The following is a 19,736-nucleotide window of genomic DNA, read 5'->3' as shown; positions in this document are numbered from 1 at the left end:
CTGGCCCAATGTGGTTCCAGATTCTGCCCGGGATCAACGTCATGGCCCTGTGCTTGTTCATCCCCAGTAAAGCCTCTGAACACATTCACAGGTTCACTAATGGGGGCAAGGAAAAAAGGTTGGCCCATTATTCATGTCAGTGGAGCTTGATGGAAAGAGATAGGCGGGTCTCTGGAGTTAATCGTTACCATGTGTCAAGGGGTTTGGAGAACATCGATCAAGGAAGCATTTTCCCGCTTGATGAAAAATAATTCGGTTATGCTCATCTACCCCCTCTAGAAGGGTACGTACTGTATTCATGTACCTCATGGTAAAACCAAAGAAGAAAGTAAAATCCAAACCAAACCAAATAAGAACCACAGCGACATACTACTTCATCCCCAAGTGTTGGAGAGGAGGCAGGGACATTCGAACCTGAGGGCCGCCGATTGGAAGGCCGAGTGGGGCAGCCGCTGTGGAAAACAGTTCGGTGATCTGTCAAAACGCTAAGCATCCAGTTACCGTACGACTCAGCAAATTCCAGTCCTAGGTATAAATCCAAAAGAATTGAAAACAGAGGCTCAAACAGATACTTGCACACTAATGTTCATCGCAGCATTCTTAATCATAGCTGAAAGGTGGGTGCAACCAAGATGTCCATCAACAGATGTCTGGAGACGCAAAGTATGGCGTCTACACCCGCTGGAGGATTATTGAGTCTTACAAGGGGTCTGACGTGCTGACACACGCTACAACATGAAGGGACCTCGAGAGCGCTTTGCTGACTGAAGCAAACACAAGAGGACAGATATGGTAGCTTCCACTCAGCTGAGGTGCCTGGCTTAGGCACGTTCAGAAAGCAGACAGAAAGCAGAATGGTGGTCACCGGGGATGGGGCAGGGGAGGAACAGGGAGCTAAGCTTAAAGGGCACAGAGTTTCCGTTTGAGGTGACAAAGCAGCTTTGGAAATAGATAGGGCGATGGTTGCGCCATGTCGTGAAGGTGCGAAAAGCCACCGAGCTGCACACTTTTTAAAAAAATGACGATGGGGAGAAATGTGTGGGTGACAGTCTCACCACAGGTTCAGGAACATGGTGGGATGAGCCACTGGCCCCTGCAGGCCATCGATGGTCCCCCAGCCACATTCCTCCCCAGCGTGGGGGACAGTATTCCAGAGTGGAGGGCCCTCGCCTGGGCCACAGAGGTGCCCATGCGATCCCCATGACGAGACCGAGGGTGGGCCTTGGGCTCCACGGGGACCCGTCCTGGGGTCACAGCAGTGTGGCTGCTGGAGATGTTCCTGAGGCAAACTGGAACGGCCATGCAGCCTTCCGGCCAACCCAGAGCTGCTGACCACCGGTGGGCTTCCGAGCATCTGATGTCTCTCAGGCACAAAATGTTCACCCTTTTAGGGGAGTAACAATAACGAAAGAAACCATATTCCATTAATTGACTAGTAAGAAACTCTCTCTTTACACACACACACTCACACACACACAGGCTCTCCCAAAGAGACCTCAGTCACAGATGCTAGCAATGCCTTCTCGCTCCAGAAGGAGTGCACCGTTTGGCCCACTTGCAGGCCGGACCTCCTCATTTCTCTTTCCATGGGCATGAACACCCAGGCCGCTGTCAGGGACCCCATGGAGTTTTCGGGTAGCTCCTTGCAAGCTAGGCGGTGACGGGACTTCTTCATGACGAGACACTCCAGCTAGCTCTAATGAAAGAATGCAGTGCGTGGCGATGAGGGGCTCCGGGAATTGGGGGACGCGGGGGGTCAGGACCGCTCCGGGGGCCTGAGGAAGCAGAAAGTACAAACCTGGCTACGCAGACGAGGCCATCTGTCCCACAGACCCCCTTCCTGCTTTACTTGCTGCAGGTGCCACCCCTGGGGAGGGGGAGGGCCTTCCAGCCAGGGTTAGGTCACAGACCTTTCCATGAATGGCCCCGGGCAAGGAGAGAAAGGCTTTGCCTCCCAGACTTCCCTGGTGGAGGGTGGACTATAAGCTCATTCTGTCACCCATACCAGATGCCTGGGGAGAAGCCATCCCCGGAAGGGCACTGGGAACCAACAGGTGCAGGGACAGACGAGGCCCAGCCTAAAGCCCAACACAGCGACGGAATGCTTGCCCCTCCTGAACGAACATCCAGACCCCACCGCACTGAGACTCAAGGGTCAGGACCCACATGAGGCTTTGTAAACAGTTCCTCCAGGAACCTTAGGGGTGTGTTTGTGCATCTGGAGTGACTAGTGCCTGACAGAAAATTAGTGGACTTTTAACTTTGGCCACAGAGCCCAAGCTCCCTCTGCTTTCCACCCCCCCATCCCCCCACACACAGAGACAACCCCGCTGCCTTACGCTCAAGCTCTTGGCTGCCATGGGCTTCGGGCTGCTGCCGCAGACCCTTCAACAGAAAGCAGCTCTGGGCCATCAGGAGGAGTATTGGGAGATGTGCCCCCAGGGCAAATGCACAAAAGGACTCCTTTGGAGGAGACTATGAAGTCCGGTGAGGTCATCCCCTGTCCCCCTGCAGTTGGGGGACATAGAAAAGACCCTCCTGGGATGTGGGACAAGGACTACATGTTCCTGATCTCAGCAATCTGCAGCATTTGCACTGGTCCCAGGTCAAAGGCAGGGCAGGAGGCTAAGAGGTGTGGAGGGGGGCGGTCAGGGCCCAGCTGGCAAAGAGGGACACAGGAGAGCCGGGGCGGGTGGGGTGCGGGAAGCAGGCCAGGGTCAGGCCTCAGCAGCAGCGGCTGAGGTCAGTCACACAGGGAAGAGTTCTAGAGGAGGGGTGGGGCCAGGCTGGCAATCTGGAGAGGGAAAAGAAACCCGCTGACTCCGTGCCGGGCCTGTCACCAGCAGAAACATGCCAACCCGGAGACATGTTCCATTTAGCAGATGAGAAAGTGGCTGAGAGCACTCATCTTCCCCAAGGTGGGGCCTGAAGCCGGTGAGCCCCACGAGTCAGGGGCTGAGCCCCAGCTGCTCCGGGTCAGATGGAACCAGCAAGGAGGAGACGAATGGGGCCGGGTGAGGGTGGAAGGGCGATGAGCTTACCGTGGAGAAAGACCTTCCTGGGCATTTGGAATTGAAGCTGGGTATTGACATCCCAGGGCAGGGCAGGGGCGCCGGGCAGGGGCCTGAGCACTCATCTCTGCCTTTTCCTATCTGCTTCTGTAATGACTGACAACCACTTCAAAGTGACATTTGAACTTTGACTGCGGGACTGCAGGGGTCACCCCTGTGAACTTGGCAGAGGTAACTAGAGTTGAAGGTTAGTTCGCACCTTGACACATTTCCTTGGGGAGGAGGTGGCTCTCCCAGGGCTTTCACACGAGCAAAAAAGTTGGTGCCCGTGGACTAGAGGTCAGGAGAGAGTTTCTTTTTCTTTTTCTTCTTAAAGATTTTATTTATTTGACAGACAGAGATCACAAGTAAGCAGAGAGGAGGAAGCAGGCTCCATGTGGAGCAGAGAGCCCGATGTGGGGCTCGATCCCAGGACCCTGGGATCATGACCTGAGCTGAAGGCAGAGACTTTAACCCACTGAGCCACCCAAACACTCCAGGAGAGAGTTTCTTACAGGCCGGGGTACCCCTCGCTGGATGCTAGCCCTCCCACTGCAGACCTGCTTTTTTAGGCTCCTGGATCCAGCTCTAGTGTACTGGGGAGTGGTTTCCTCCTCAACATCAAGCATTTCTCAGGCCACACCAGGGTGTCCCACAAAAGTCTCCCTTACACACACACACACACACACACACACACACACACACACACGCTTCAGACACCAATCCAAAGGCCAGGTTGTTCCCTGTTCTTCCAGCTCGCTGTAATTCAGAGGTTCCTAGAACCCCTCCTTGGGCTTGATTCATTTGCTAGAGTGGTTCCCCGAACTCAGAGAAGCATTTTACCTACTAGGTGACCGGCTTATTATAAAAGAATAAAACTCAGGAACAGCCAGGTGGAAGAGATGCTTAGGGGCCGGTGTGGTGACAGAGCTGGGAGCGTCCCTTCTGTCTCCAGGGGCACCAACCAGCCCCTTTCCAGCACCTGGGAATCTCTCTGATCCCAGTCCTCTTGGGATTTTATGAAGGTTTTATTACACAGGCATGATTGATTAAATCGTTGGCCATTGGCAATTGATTCAAACTCCAGCCTCCCTCTCCTCCCTGGAGAGGCAGAGTACGACTCTCTAATCACCTGGTTGGTTCTCCTGGCAACCAGCCCCCTCACTTAGGTTACCTAAAAGCTTTCCAGCAGTCGACTCATTAACATAACAAAGACACCTTTATCACTCTTATCAGGGGAAATTCCAAGGGTGAAGGAGCTCTGTGCCAGGAATAGGGTGAGGGAGGAAAATAGATTTATTACAAATCACAACAGCACCCCCCCCCCCCCGCCCCGCATCGTCCCCTGCCCTCCTTGCTGTGCGGGGAAATCACTTCTGATACTGGTTGATGTTACGAATGGAGTGTCATCCGTTCGAACACGGGGAAAGTGCGTAGCTGTCCTCCAGGGAAGGGTGCTGCCCGCTCCTTGGGTGTAGACAGGCAGGGAACCCTGGGCTGAAGGCCTGTGACGCTGCCCCTCTCCGGCCCCTGAGTCGGGAGTGCGACCCTCTGAGCTTGTCCTCTGCAGAGGCGCTCTGGGCAACTGGCAGAGAACATCTCTCTGTGCTCTGCAGCCTGTCCCGGATTCATGTTTTCTCTCCTGCACAGATGTGGCCCTTTCCCCTGATCACTGAAGTCACGCAAAGATGAGGGTAATTCTGAGTGATGTTCTACAGGATCTCAGGCCAGATTGGCGTAGACCAACATCTGTTCAAGTTCAGTCCGAATTTCCTCTCGCCTTCTCAACCTGGTGTCTGAAACAAGAACTGAATTAGAACAAAATTAGCTGATACGCGTAGCTACTAGTAAGAGTTACGTTGGGGCACATGGCTGGCTCAGTCAGTGGAGCATACAACTCTCCATCTTGAGGTCATGAGTTTTGAGCCCCCCGTTGGGCCTAGAGCTCACCAAATAAATAAATAAATAAATAAATAAATAAATAAATAAATGCACGTAGCCTGTCCTGGGAACCAGGCTGAACTCTTCTCAGGACTGTTCTAGGAGTCTCATCACAGCCTTACAAGGAAGGCTCAGTTACTGATCCCATTTAACAGGTGAGCAAACTGAGGCTCAGAAAGGGTTGATGAACAGCACAGGGCAATGACTCTGGAATGCTGGAGCCCCAGCCCATGCTCTATTTCACTTATGTATAATGCTACCACCTCCCCTCAGCTCCCCACCCCTGATCCTGGTGGTCTCTTTAATTAGGAAAGATTTTTCAAAGGAGAATAATCAATATTACTGGGGATATACTTAACTGTCAGATTCCACGCTTCCCCATAATATCCTATTTTTTTAAAGATTATTTATTCATTTATTTGACACAGAGAGAGAGAGACAGAGAGATCGCAAGTAGGCAGAGAGAGAGGGGGAAGCAGGCTCCCCGCTGAGCAGAGAGCCCGATGTGGGGCTTGATCCCAGGACCTGATCATGACCTGAGCTAAAGGCAGAGGCTTAACCCACTGAGCCACCCAGGCGCCCCCCACAATATTCTATTATTCCCAAAGCTCCCAGCATTGCAACCCAGTGCTCTGTTGGGATTAGGTAGATGAGAGTGGCAGCTATTGCCTTCAGCACGCTCTTCTAAAAAGGATCAGGATTATGGTACCTGGTTCTCAGCTAAATGGTTGAAAATGGTGAACGCCCAATATGCATCTGCAGTGTTTTGCTGAGCAGCCTCCAGGAAAGATATTGAGAAAGTTAAAGTGAAAACCCAGCGCGACTTTGTCGATTTCAAGATGCGGCGTCAAGGAAACACGCTGAGCGGGGAAATCACTTCTGATACTAGTTGATGTTACGAATGGAGCGTCATCCTTTCCAACACGGGGAAAGTGTGTAGCTGTCCTCCAGGGAAGGGTGCTCCCGAAAACGCGCAGCTGCCTGGCTGTGACCAATTTTTGGTTTTAACCACTAATTAAGCTCCGTATATTCAGCACAGACTGCCTTACTGATCAGGAGAAAGAGACTCCACGCTCATGGTAAGAGGCCCTCTCTGTGTCCAAGACCCCTTCATCTGTGCACTTAGCCGGCAGCCAGGCTCTGTTTTGGTGCTCAGCCCGTCTAGACAAGCCTCGTCTCCACTCTACCCAAACCAGGTCCGATTTGAGGATTAAGGTGTCCACATTTTTGCCCTATTAGCACAGTTAAAGAATGATAACAACGAATATAAAACCACCAACCAACATGAAAAGACCTAAGCGTGAACTATGCTAAAGAAAGCCAGCCTTTGGGGGCTTGGGTGGCTCACATGGTTAAACATCTGCTTTCGGTTCGGTTCAGGTTGTGATCTCCGGGTCCTGGGATGAAGCCCCACATTGGGCTCCCTGCTCAGCAGGGAGTCTGCTTTTCCCTCTGCCTCTCCGCAGGCTCCTGCTCTGTCTCTTTGTCTCTCTCTCTCTCAAATGAATAAATAAAATCTTAAAACAAAACAAAACACCAAAACCATGGAAAGAAAAGGAAGCTGGCGTTGACAGCGGCAGAGGGAGAAAGTGGAGGGTAATGCATTGAACACTAGGTCTCAGGACAGACCCTGGTTCTCCTCGGAGTCTGCAGTAGTCTGGGATCTGGCAGTGACCTTAGGGAGCTCCTCCACAGGTGACTCAAAGAACCCAGACCCAGAGCCTCCATGAGCACTTCAGGATGATCCTCAGGCTTCCTTGGGGTGCGACGGGGACATTGGCAACACTGCTGCTATGCTGGGGAATGTACCCCAGACTTAATAGCTGGTTGGGGCTGACAGTGCCTTGGGATCTGCTTTGCAGAGGTGGGAGGGGAGGTCTGGCCAGGCCCCATACAGTGACCCCCCTGCACCGGTGCAGATGAAGAATGGAAGTTCTTGTCCAGAGCTGCTGCATATCCCAAGTCACTTCTCTTCCAGCCCACCCCTCATCCCTCGGTACTCCAGAGGGTCCTGGGGCCAGCCCGATGACCCCCAGCACACACTGCCCCAGGGACTGCAAGCAGAAAGCTCTTTTTCTGCCTGTTTGGGTGCAGTTGGGGTAATTTTTAATACATTCCTTCTTGCTCTTCATCAACTTCCAATGTATCAAGATGTCCTGAGGGCAAAAGAACCGATTTAACTCTCTGATTAGAAGGAAGGCTCTTGGCCTAACGCCTCACTCATTTTGAAATACTGACATTAACCAGGGGAAAATCACTCAAGCTCTCTTGTTACTTCCTGTGCTTAATTAAGTGGCTCCGCAGGTGACTCAACCCTTTTATTTTTCAGAATGACATCAGACTTATTTTCCATTTTAATAGCCTGGTTACTTCATTGATTTTTCAAAATCCAATTTCACTTTCTAGTGCAAGTTTTTATCTATCCCTCCCCCCCAGGAAATGCTAACTCCCTTCATGGCTGAACCCCAACTATTACAAATGCCTCCATCTGGATTTTCGGTGAGGTTTTTTCGTTGTTGTTTTTTTTTTTGAGCCCAAAGTCCAAAATCAGAATTTGAAGAAGGAATAGGAGGTGTAATCCTTGCGTGCCAAATAATTAATTTAAATAATTTCACAAAGTGTTGGAGTTTTTAAGATAATGCGCTATCTAGGGTTATTCCTGAGAGGGGTTCCCGCATCTCGGAGGTGGTGTTGGGGTCCCTGCAGAAAACCCCGTCTGCAGAAGCCACCTCTGGGCTCTCCACTCTTGTCATTTCCTCCTGTCAATTCAAGGAGCATTTTTCCAACCTTGTAAGCTTGTTTTGAGAGCATTTAAGGCTTACCGGGTGGCTGTTCAACATTTATTCCTCTCAAGGTTAATTGCCATTGCTGATTGGTAAAAATCTGTTGTTGGAGGGTAGATGTGAGGATTTCTGCATCTTAACACGGTTTGGACTCACAGTCTCAAGAAAAAGCAGAGGCCGCTGATGTTTCGCAGGGCATGTGACATTTATTTATTGTTCGTTTCTTGTTCCATAGGGGGGCTTTTGTTTGTTTCTTCGGAGCTTGGGCAAGCTGAGTGAATTTCATTTTCTGCCCCTGCTGAGGGGTTTTCCTCCATTTAAACGTCATGCCCTGATTCAGTTTCGAAAAAAAAAAACCAAAAACAGAAACAAAAAAAAAGGCCACCCTGGTGAGGACGGGGAGAACACTGTTCACTCCTCATCATCCCAGGGAGGGCAACACGCATGGAGACAGTGACAGCAGCCCCAGGTGGCCCTGGCCTTCCCCCCAGACAGGAAGGGAACCAGACCCAAGCCAGAGGTAAATCTTCTGCTGCCCAAAGCACTTCTTCCCCTTCCCCAAGTTCATTACTACCTGAGAACTTGGGCTAGAATCTCAGCAGGACTTGGTGATCCTTTTTTTTTTTTTAAATCCCAAGGAGGAGTTGAAGATATAATGCATGCAGTAGGTGCTCATTACATGTTCATTTTCTTCCTTCTTTAATTAATATTTGCATAATGACACATTGAGGGAATTCACGGGCTGCACCGCCAGAAGAACACCCACTCTGCTGATTCTTTTCTCCCGTGAGAAAGATGTCAACCATTGGTTGTCTACCTTCTTGCTGCTCGGACGTCCCCCTTCCTCTAAAGAGCAGAGGAGATTGATTCTAAACTAACGTTCCATTTGAAGCAAAGCTGCCCCATGACATCTGGGCCTGTCCCTTCAGAGAGCTCTTTCTAACCCATCGGCTGTGATGAAAAATTATACCAGGCATGGGGTGGGGCCAAGACTCCTGAGCTGGATCCCTGCACTTGAGTCACTAACGATGACCCAGGAGGGCAGCCAGCCCAGAGAGACTCACACGACAAGACCGGTGGATGATGGAGTGACAGGGCGAGAGCAGCCCGAGAGCAGCCCGGGTGGTAGGGAATGACTCCGGAGGCGAGCACTCCAGATTGCTGTCAGCGTCCATAGCTCCAAGCCCCTGTTACCACTGGGTTCCATGTACGGCTGGTCTCCCATATTCCCGGGGCCTCCAACCCAGAGACAAACGGCAGCCCCTTGACCCAGGCCCCATACAAACTCTTCAAAAGCCATGTGTGCATGGGGGAGTGGGGATGCCTGGCTCACAGAAGGTATTCCGCAAATATTATAGGAAGAATTAGTCAAAGGACTCCAGATTGAACCCTGACATAGAAGTCTTTGCACTTGGATGTCTCCAGCCCTCACCCTTGAGGGCCTTAGGTTGGCGGCTTCATCCTGCCATCCTGCAACACAGCTCTTCCCGCCAGTGCCGCCCTATGACCAGAGTTCACTCCTTACAGGCCTCAGCTAACCCCTTGCACTTTCGAGTTCCGCCTGCTGGGTCCATATGCTCCATCATCCCATTCCCCCATCCCAAAGTCTCCCGGGCTGTATCTGCCGTGGGAATCCCCTCTGCCCAGAGCCTCGTCGTCCCCGGGACGTGAGAAGGGTAGAGTGGCTGGATGGCAAGGAAGTGGTGGGTTTCTCAGAACACTGCTCCCCCTTGGATCGTATCACCTGGGTTTCTCTGCTGGCGTCGACGTTCTGATAGAAGGGGCTGCCTTTTGGCGCAGTTTCGGGACACCAGGGCACTGGGTCGTGATCAGGGGAGCCGAGAATAGCCTCTATGCCTTTGATCTTCCTGGGGCCTGTTTCAGGGCCTTGTTGCTTTTCCTCTGCCTAGCTATGTTCATGTTTGCTTCTCACTTCCTCAAAACTGAGCAATAGTTTTAGGGATCACATAGAAGGAGTAAACTTGTAAAAAAAAAAAAAAAAGAAAGAAAAAAGGTAAGAGAGTGGCTAACATGAATATCAAGGGGGTCTTTACCTCTGGTGGAGGGGAAGGAGGAAGACACCATTTGTGGGGGAACCCTAGGACTCTTCTATAAGATGCTGTTTCTGCTTTTAACCTTGGCTGTGGACCTCCAAGTGTTCTATGATTATTCCTTAAGCTGCGCTGATACATTTTCTGCACTCTCCTGAATGTGTGGTGCATTTCATAAGGTGTGTGGTTTCTTCCACAATAACCGACACTTTTAAGACGCACTCCAGCCCTGGCTGCCCCTCCCTGGCCATTTTGCCTGGCTGAGCCAGGTCCAGGGCGCATCTGGGGAGCACTGAGATCTGCCCCTGCCACCTCCTCCCCGCCCCCCTCGACCACCACCCAGGCTGCATCCTGCCCTGGTTTCCGAAACCCGGGGCCACTGCCGGACGCAACGTCGCGGACACTCGGCTGCCTTCTACTTGCCACCTGTTCTGAACAACATAGACCCGATAAACCAGAACGTGTCCCAGAGAGCTCTGCCTCTACGATTACACCCACCCCCTCCTGCTCAGCTCTCCCCAGTGCAGGTGCATCTGTTCAGGAAGGTGCTGGTGTTTTCTGATCCCGTAGCCCACAGGGGGCTGAGTGGTGAGGAGCTGAGCTCGCCTACCCAGTTCCATCCCCAGTGATTCCCCCCCCACTCCCCAGTCCAATAGCTGGGCTTCACTCTCCCCCCATGACCTGCCCAGGTCCCTCCCTAGCCTTGCCTTTCCCCCACCTAATAACCTGGTGAATTCACCTTGACTGTCTGTAGAGTTTCCTCTGCAAACATCAGCGGGCCAGGAAAGGTCTCGGGGATGGCATATCCAACCTGCCATCTCCAGGTTCACACAGCTGGCCACAGGACCGGTGCCAACGGTATGCCCTTCGTGGCCCTTTGGACTCAGGAGCTGCTATTGATTCTACTGGCCAGACACATGCCTTCCCTTTGAAGTGTTTGTCGACAAGGCAGACGTATTGAACCAAAATGAGCGTGGGGGCCGTCGGGAGGCGTGTAATGAATGTTTGCTGGCAGCAGTGAGTGCACATTTAGGCAAACATTTGGAGACAGTCTAACTAGCATAGCCTGTCCTGTGTGTCCGCGGATCTGAAGTGAGGATCTCACCCCAGTCAGGACAGGGCACGGGCTTTCTGTTCAAAGATGCTCTCCCAAGCCATCCTTCCTTCCTCTGTACAAGGCAGCACAGTGTGAATGCTGCAGACGGGGCTGGACGCTCTTCCGATCCCTCGCACTCCCGAGCTGTGTGCTCTGAGGCAAGCTCTGTGGTTTGTCTGAGCCTCAGTTTTGGCTGGAATGATAATTTCTTCTCTGTGGGGTGGATGGGGCTTAAATGAGATAACGGGGTAAGCCACTAGCAGGACGTGTGGCACTTTCCTGGTTTTCAGTACTTGCTAGCTCCTTTCTCCTTCCTTCTACCTTCCTTCCTTTGCTTCAGGGAGTACTTAATTCTGGAAAATAGTATTAGGCTACTTTGAAGAATAGCCAGAATTGGCCATTATCTCCCTTGATCCCCGGAACCAGGTAGTCCGTAGTTCCGGACCCAAGTCCAGCCCCTCACTCAGTGACTCCTGTGACCTCTCAGAGAACTGCCCCCTCTGAAGAAGCCCTACCCCGCTCTGTACCCAGCACCCCTGCTTCCTGCAAAGAGCCCCCTCTGGGGCCCCAAACCAGAGCAGGTGAGAGTCAGGGGCCTGTAAGCCTGAGCCTTGCATTTTGCAGAGAGAGAACAGACCAGAGAGGGCTGCCGGTCTACCCCGGGTTGCCCAGCTTGCCAGCAAGGGTCCTCAGGACAGAAGCCACACAGCCCCACCTTTCACGACACTGCCTCTCCCACCAAACATCCTTTCCTTTTGGTGATTTCCTTTAAGAAGCTCATTGAGCTCCTAAGACAAGCCAGATAAATGTTAGAATCTTGGCTAAAAAGGAAACTATCCCCCTATAAATGAAGGACTATGGAGAGAGCCTGTTGGCGAGAAAGGAGAGGGTTCCCAGGAAGTTTCTGGCAGGACTTGCGGCTGCCACCAAGCCGGCTGCATGTGGCGTGGTGCCCGGCTGAAACGTGGTCCCTGCTGGGCACAGGTGCGCTTCCCCACAAGCAAGAGTCAGAGATGTCCTGGTTTGGTCCTGATTTTCTGCAAAGTTTGAAAGAAGGGGAAATGTTCACATGCCTCGAACAGTCTCCAAGCAGACAGACTGAATCCACGCAGGGAAAACATCCCGACAACACGCAGGTGCTCGGGCCGACCAGGCTGTCGCTGTCCCGTCTGTCGGCCGCGGGGAGGGCTGTCTGCCCCGTGACTTCCACCCTCACACTGGGCCCCAGCTGCCGCTCTTCCACTACCCCAGCCTTGGCACTCCGCTGCATGTCCCCGCGCTCTGGAGCTCCTCCCTGCGGTGACCCCCACAGCCGGTGGGGCCACCCCCAGGGAGGTTGGACACCAAGAGAATCACATGCATCTAGACTCATGCCAGATGCCACCTGACCCCAGGCTGCACGGGACAGCATCCCTGGAGCCTGGCACCACGCCTGGCACGCAGCGGGGCTGTTTCTCTTTGAGCAGTTGGGGGAGTAGGTCACAGCTGGAAGGCCTTTATGCTTGCTCAGGTTTTAGGAGGCTGAGAGAGCATTACTCAGTGCCCGGAGGTCACACAGCCAGTTTGGGGCTGTGCACAAAGCATCTCAGAGTCCATTCAGCATTCAGTCAACACCGTTCTACGCAGCACGGATTATGTGCCAGGCCCTGTGTTGAAGCAAAAGGTACAGTCACGCATAAAATAGCCCATTCCTTGCCCTTCTGGAGCATGCAGTGCGTTCCAGCAACAAGGATTAAGCAAATATATAGGAATTCAATTATATACAGTGGTTAAGAGCACAGGGGCCTGGCTCAGGGGAGGGTTCTCCAGGTAAACACCAGGAGGTGGTGTTTAAGGGGGAGTAGCATCGGCCACTGGGGAAGGAAGAAGAGTGTGTCGGTGGGTGGGGGTGGGGTGGGGTGGGAAACAGCAGGCACAAAGGCCCTGATGAGGCCTGCATGGCTGGAGCAGGGGATCAGAGATAAGGTGTCAAAGGGACCAGTCTTTTGTTCCTAGGGTGATGCTTCTTGTACCTTGCTTGATACATCCCTCCGTTCTCACTATGAGGTCTTAAAGATATTTCTGTTACAGTTGGAAAGTTTCATTTTTACATGTGGATCTTTAGTTCACGTGGAATGTGTCTCTGACTCTGCGTGAAGCCCGGTTCCCCACTGCTTACCTGTGTGACTCGCAGAGCAGACGACGTCCCCGGGGTCCCCACCCGGCCGGTAAGAAGGTTACATGAGGTTATCTCTGAGGCTTCAATGATGGAATCACTCCCCAGGTCTCCACGTGCCCAGCAGAAATGCCACCGCGTAGACACAGTGCCGGCTGCCCAGCCCACTCTGCTCATCTCTCCTCTGGAAGGAGAGTGAAACACCTCCAGACTCACTTCCTGGCCAGAACTTCACTTGACATCATTCCTTTCTGGTGTTTTCATTATATGACCTGTCCTGGGACGAGGATGGAAGAAGAAGCCTCTGAAACTCAGGGTGTTACCAGAAGCATACATCGACTAGACTGGCACCTTTGGAAACACCAGCCTGCGGACTGATTGTGAAAATCTTTCAAACCTGCCTTGAAGGAGTCCCTGAGAGGTGCCGCCTCACGGCAGGACACAAACATACACACGAATAAACACCCAGTCCGCAGTTTCGGAATTGTTGTAACAACACGGAGGGTGGGAGACTCTGTCAGCCCAGTTTGCGGGGACCAACCCTGCCCAGTGGTACCAACATTGGGGAGGAGTCCCTGAAGACCCCATGGGGGAGGGTGGGGTCTGAGATGAGGTGATGTTCACGGGCGGTGGCGCAGGTAGGGAAACTCAGCCCAGGCTCATTTCAGGAAACGGGTGTGCAGATGGTCATTTTATGGGGATAGGAAGATATGGTGTCTTACAAGACACAAGGGTGGAAGAGACGGGGAAGAAACTGGGAAAGAGCCTATCCATTGGGTGCCAAGTCTTGCAAGACATAAGCAAGCTGTCTCTCCTATTGGCAAATTCCTCAGAAGAGGGGATCTGATCAGCTGGAGGTCTTTGATGGTTAAACTTTGTCAGTTGGACTGGGCCATGGAGGGCCCTGATATTTGGGCAAACATTATTCTGCGTGGGGCGTTTCTGCAGGGGCATTTTCAGATGAGTTTAACATTTAGGTGGCTAGACTGAATAACATTTAAATTTAACATTTAAGTGGCTAGCCACACTTAAGTGGCTAGACTGCATGTTTCTTCCTAAGTGGGTGGGCCTCATCCAATCAGTTGAAGACATGAACAGAACAAAAAGGCTGACCTTTTCTTGAATAAGAGGGAATTCCTCTTCCTTGATTACCTTTGAGCTGAGACACTGGTCTCTTCCTGCCTTCAGACTCTGGCTGAAAACCTCAGCTCTTCTTGGGTCTTGAGGCTACTGGCTTTCACACTGGAACTCACACCATCAACTCTCCCAGTCCTCAGGCTTTCAGACGCCTTTGGAATGATACCTTTGCCTAGCCTGCTCTCTGGCTTGCCAACTGCAGTTCTTGGGACTTCTCAGCCTTTGTAACTTTGTGAGCACTTTGTGTGTGTGCGAATGTGTGCGTGCGTCCTACTGGCTCTGTTTTCCCGGAGAACCTGACAAATGTAAGATCCCAGGGAACACATGGGTCTACCTGAGGTGCCTCTGTGAAAAGAGGCAATTCCCAGGCAAGGGGACACCATAAAGCCAGCAGAATGGGTCTACAGTGGCCATGTCACCCCATAAGCAGCAGAAGGTCTCCTCCTCTGTGATCCAGGAACATGTTGCACACCCAGGTAACTCTGTGTGTGTGTGTGTGTGTGTGTGTGTGACATCTGCCCTCCATAAGGCTTGCAGTTCAGTCTTGCACAGTCCCTAAGCCTTTGCATGTTTGCATGTTCAGGCCTCGCGCAAGCCTTGCCTGTGGACAATTCTCAAGGGTGGCTATTGGGTTAGTTGGGACTGATGCCAGAAAAGACCTGCGCCTCTGATATGCCCCTCCTCGGTACACACGCAGAAACCACACCATTCACCATTGTTTGAAGTTAAAGCACTGTGGAGGGGGGATGCGGGGGGGCGGGGGGCGGGGGGGGCTACCCACCCGGACAGTACAAGACCCCCCAGCAGGCTTCCTCTGAGCCTGGCATCTGGGCGTGTTGCTGCCACTTCCAAATGGTTTTTACAACTTGTAGGAACCCAGGGGCCGTGCCAGGATGGTGATGTTCCCTTTCATGCAAGATGGACCTGTGGATGAGTAACCCTGGCAGAACCCCAAAGCAGCCTCCTCCGTCAGCGGTGGGCATACCCAAGCAAGCCGGTGCTCGCCTATGCACAGCCCCTGGACTGCAACATTCCCTCTGTTCCCAGATTTCTAGAATTCCTGGTTCAGAGCCAGTGCCATCCTAACCATAGTAGGAGGAAGCTTGAGCAGGAAGCAAGTGCAGGACACTGAGGGTTCCTGCCCTGCCCGCCCCCATGAAGGCAGGTACAGCAGTCCTCCCCCAGACTCCCTTGTCCTCCAGCTTTGGGGCTTTTCCTCATTCTGTTTCCTCTTATGGAAGTCTGCCTATTTCTCCCATCAGTGTGTCTCCACTTTCCGTGAACTACTGAAGGATGAACAGCTAGGTGTGGCCCCTGAGGGTACCTGGGTCATGCATTTGCTGTCTCTGATCTTACAGTTCCAGATGTCTTCATACTCCATCCACCTTAGTCCCCTGGCCATAGAGTTTTAAAGTCTGAAGGTCATCTGGGCATGTCTGAGCTCCTCCCTTGACAAAGGAGTTCTAGAAAAACACGCACAGAGCGAGCCGTGAGGGGCCAGCAGGCTTGGAGATTCCCCTGTACCTCTTCTCCACGGTGTTTCTCCCCCATGGAGCTGCCTCTCACGACCAGGAACCGGTCATTCTCCTGTCCCTTCCCAGCACTGCCGTGAGCAACACACTCACACACAGCCTCACAGTCTATATGGGGCTGAACCGTGTCCTCCTAAATCCATGACCACCCAAAACCTCAAAATGCAAACTTATTTGGAAATAGGGTCACTGCAAATATTAATTTGTTGCAATGAGGCCATACTGGAGTAGGGTGGGCCGTAATTTGACCTATTGGGTTCTCTAGGAAAAAACAGACCCAGCAACACACATACATGCATACACACAGAGTCATGTGAGGACAGAAGCAGAGACCGCAGGGCTGTGGCCATAAGCCAAGGTCTGCTGGGAACCCCCAGAAGCAAAGAAGGAAGCTCCATTAGGCTGTCAGAGAGAAATCACCGCCTCACCCCTGCAAGATCCGCACCCCCCACCCCCGCAACCCAGTGCCCACAGTGCCTCCAGCACTATCAGTTACTAAAGATTTTTTTTTTTAACTAGTCTTAAATTAATTCACTTTTCCCCCCATAATTTTGGCTCATCCAAGTATTCCATCATTAAAATTGTGGGCTTTTGGGGGGGTACCTGGGTGGCTTAGTCAGTTCAAAGTCTGACTCTACCTCTGCTCAGGTCTTGGTCTCAGGGTGGTGGGTTCCAGCCCTGCATTGGGATCCACTGGGGCATGGCGCCTCCTTAAAAAAAAGAAAATTAGAGACTTTGATTGATGTATTTGTGATATCTGTGTGACAAGTGTCCCAGATTAATGCATGTGCTATATATTTGTCTATTTTGGTAAAACATACATAAGATACCATTTACTATGCTGACAATTTTTAAGGGTCCAGTTTAAGGCCTACAATTTCTAATTTTTTAACTTCTGTTTTTTAAGTTTATTTATTTTTTTGTAATCTCTGCACCAAACGTGGGGCTCAAACTCACGACCCTGAGATCAAGAGCTATGTGCTCTTCCAACCTGAGCCAGCCAGGCCCCCTCTAATGAACTTTAAAATGCTGATACTGAGTAAGGCTTGGATAGGTTGGGGAAAATTCACCTCAGCTTACAGGAATTTTAAGGGGATGGATGGAGACTTGAACCCAAGCTGATTCCAAAGCTGTATTTGTCATCATGGCATTAATAACCAGAGGAAGGAAGACAACCGTGACAGTTAACGTTTATGGAGCCTTTACTCCGTGCCAGGCATTGTTCTAAGCACTTTAAACATTTTAGGTATTTATAATCTCACAGTCAAACACCTGTACAATCAAGTAGATAGAATTCATTTACATTCATACATGTAATGTCATATATACGAGTACGTCTATACGTCTGTGGACACACACAGAAAACTTCATTTAATCCTTAGGTCAACGCTGTGAGGTGGGTGCAGTTTTCATCCCCTTTCACAGATGAGGAAGCAGGCCCAGAGAGCTGAGCTGCCCAAGGCCGTGCACCAGTTCGGGGAGCTGGGAATGTAGCCCAGGCTGTTTGGCTCGGGGCTGTACTGGGGCCACTCTTGCCTCCGCCTGCTGTGGGCTAAGGAGGGTGGACAGAGAGACGCCTCTCCTGGGACCTTGCCGTGGCACTCATCCCAAACAGGAAGGCAAAGAGACTGGTCATGGGGAGTCATGCAAATGACCTTAGTCCCTGTCACCCCTCGGGAAGCTTGAGGCAGTCCTATCTTGGGCCAGGCAGAGAGGGAAAGGCACATGCCCTAGTCGCCCTAGTCGCCCCCTGGGCAATAGGCAGTGTGCCTTTGTTCACCCCATGTGTACGGAAGGCCAGCCAATGACCATGAGCCTGAGAAGAAACAGCCCCTCAAGGACTGCCCCTGTGACCCACAGCTCATCGTCACCAAGGTGCTTCCTAAAGAGGGGCCCCCATGTCCAACACTTGGAAGGAGCAGGTTTATGGGTGACCCGGGAGGGCTGAGTCTCCCAAAGGCTTCCTTTCTCTGGAATGAGGAAGAAGGCAGTGGGCAGGACCTGGCTGGGGGCAGGCAAGTGCTCTCTGCGGGCTGGCCTGTTGCAGGGCCCTGCTCACATGGCCAGTGACCACTTGTGAGCTGGGCACCTGGGGGTGGGGCCAGGGGCTGCCTTTCTGGATGGTTCTGCAGTATCCCCTTCTCAAGGCCCATATCTGTAACCTTTCAGCCACATCAGCACGTGAAGTTTTTGGTTTTACGTATCTATTTTCTGGTTCTGGCTCCTGGCCTGCATCTCTGTTCGCAAAAAGAGCTAGAGTGCCGGGTTTCTAGAGCCATATGCCTGGCAGCACTCAGAAAAATAAAACGATAGCCTAGGAGTGGAGTCCCTGTGCTTGCAGTTTGCTCCTGTCGCATGACGAGGGGGTGGTCTGCCACAGCAGGGATTGGGGGCGGGGGAGGGACAGTCGCACAGCTTTGCTTCCCCCCCCCCCCCCCGAATGTGATGTTGTAGTCCTTTGGGGGGATTGGCACTGCTTTTACAAAAACCTTCTATTTTACTTGGACCTTTTTTTTTTTTTTTGAAAGATTTCATTTATTTACTTGAGAGAGAGAGACCGCGTGTGAGAGGAGGTGCAGAGGGGGCCGGAAAGGGACAAGCAGACTCTGAGCTGAGCAGGGGGCTCCATGCAGGCTCGAGCAGGAAGCCTGACATGGGGCTCGATCCCAGGACCCTGAGACCATGACCTGAGCTGGAGGCAGAGGCTTAACCCACTGAGCCACCCAGGCGCCCCAGGCACACACATTCTCATACACACGCACACATGTATACACATGCACCGGCACTTGAACCTACACGGACACATGGACACACACACACACACACAGACACACACACATATTCATAGAGATATACATACACTCACAAACACTAAGGTCTAGACACTCCTATGCAGGCATGAGCACTCAGGGGCGCCTGGGAGGCTCAGTTGGTTGGACATCCTACCCTGGGTTTCCGCTCAGGTCACGATCACAGGGTCGGTCATGAGATCGAGCCCCGCTGTAGGCTCTGAACTCAGCAGGGAGTCTGCTTGGAGAATCTCTCTCTCCCTCTCCTGCTGCCCCCTCCCCTCACTCATGTATTCTCTAAATAAATAAATAAAGAATAAAGAAAGAAATCTTAGGATCCAGACACATTTACTCATGTACAGACACACACACACACACACACACACACACACACACACACTCATACCAACAGTGCCCGGCCAATACCTAGGGTTAGCTCTGCTAAAAGAAGCAGACCTTTGCCCTTCATCCTCCCTTATTTCCCAATTGGGCACCAAAGGGGACAGCCGATGGCAACTTTGGAATGACAGAGTCCCCAGGCAGGTGATCTCCGGGTCAGGAGCTCAGCTGAGGAGGAGGACTGCCCAGTCTCACCTGCTGGCCTCAGGCCGAGTGCCTTGCAGTCCCAGCACCCTGCAGCAAATCCTCTGGCGAGACACATCCATCGTCCATCGGCAGGGAAGGCACTCATCCTCCCTCTGTGACTCACCGGACCCCTCTGGCCACAGGAGGGCTCTGACTGGCACTCCTGGGGCCTCCCCCTCCTGGCTGTGGGACCTGGCATGAGGAACTGGCACTGAAGGCCGGGGCCTAGAGCCCCAAAGAGGAAGATTCCTTCCGTCCTTGGTCAGGGAGAATCCCAAGGGTGAATTTTAAGCCTTTAAAAGAGGATAAAGGAGATGTGACTGGCATTCACTTGAGTTGAGAATGAAAGATACCAGGCAGGGGTAAGAGAATGAAGGTCTAGGGTGTGACCACTGGTCGGCTGAGCTCGGATGAAGTGGGTCTGTCTTAAGAATTGTAGAATCATGGGCGCCTGGGAGGCTCAGTGGGTTAAGCCGCTGCCTTCGGCTCAGGTCATGATCTCAGGGTCCTGGGATCAAGTCCCGCATCGGGCTCTCTGCTCAGCAGGGAGCCTGCTTCCTCCTCTCTCTCTCTCTGCCTGCCTCTCTGCCTACTTGTGATCTGTCTCTGTCAAATAT

General features: G+C 52.2%; 1 protein-coding gene and 1 long non-coding RNA gene across 5 annotated transcripts in view; both read left to right on the top strand.

Annotated features, from left to right (window-relative positions):
- The window catches only part of LOC132021347 (uncharacterized), a 223,828-nt gene that overhangs the window by 167,728 nt on the left and 36,364 nt on the right, over positions 1–19,736 (top strand). For 2 of the 4 annotated variants that reach the window (XR_009405306.1, XR_009405302.1), the window contains one exon: positions 13,185–13,533. The exons of the other annotated variants lie outside the window; for them this stretch is intronic. This is a non-coding gene — a long non-coding RNA (uncharacterized LOC132021347). Of the gene's footprint in view, positions 1–13,184; positions 13,534–19,736 lie in introns of those variants that run through there. 4 annotated transcript variants of the gene reach the window in all.
- LOC132022144 (NADH dehydrogenase [ubiquinone] 1 alpha subcomplex subunit 1-like) lies at positions 9–251 on the top strand. Its single transcript, XM_059407504.1, has one exon. The coding sequence runs from the start codon at positions 9–11 to the stop codon at positions 249–251; it is 243 nt and encodes an 80-aa protein (XP_059263487.1).

Source organism: Mustela nigripes, chromosome 7 (genome assembly GCF_022355385.1).
Source record: "Mustela nigripes isolate SB6536 chromosome 7, MUSNIG.SB6536, whole genome shotgun sequence".
Taxonomy (NCBI): domain Eukaryota; kingdom Metazoa; phylum Chordata; class Mammalia; order Carnivora; family Mustelidae; genus Mustela; species Mustela nigripes.
Note: the sequence above shows the minus strand (reverse complement) of the source record. Positions and strands in the feature narration are given on the sequence as shown.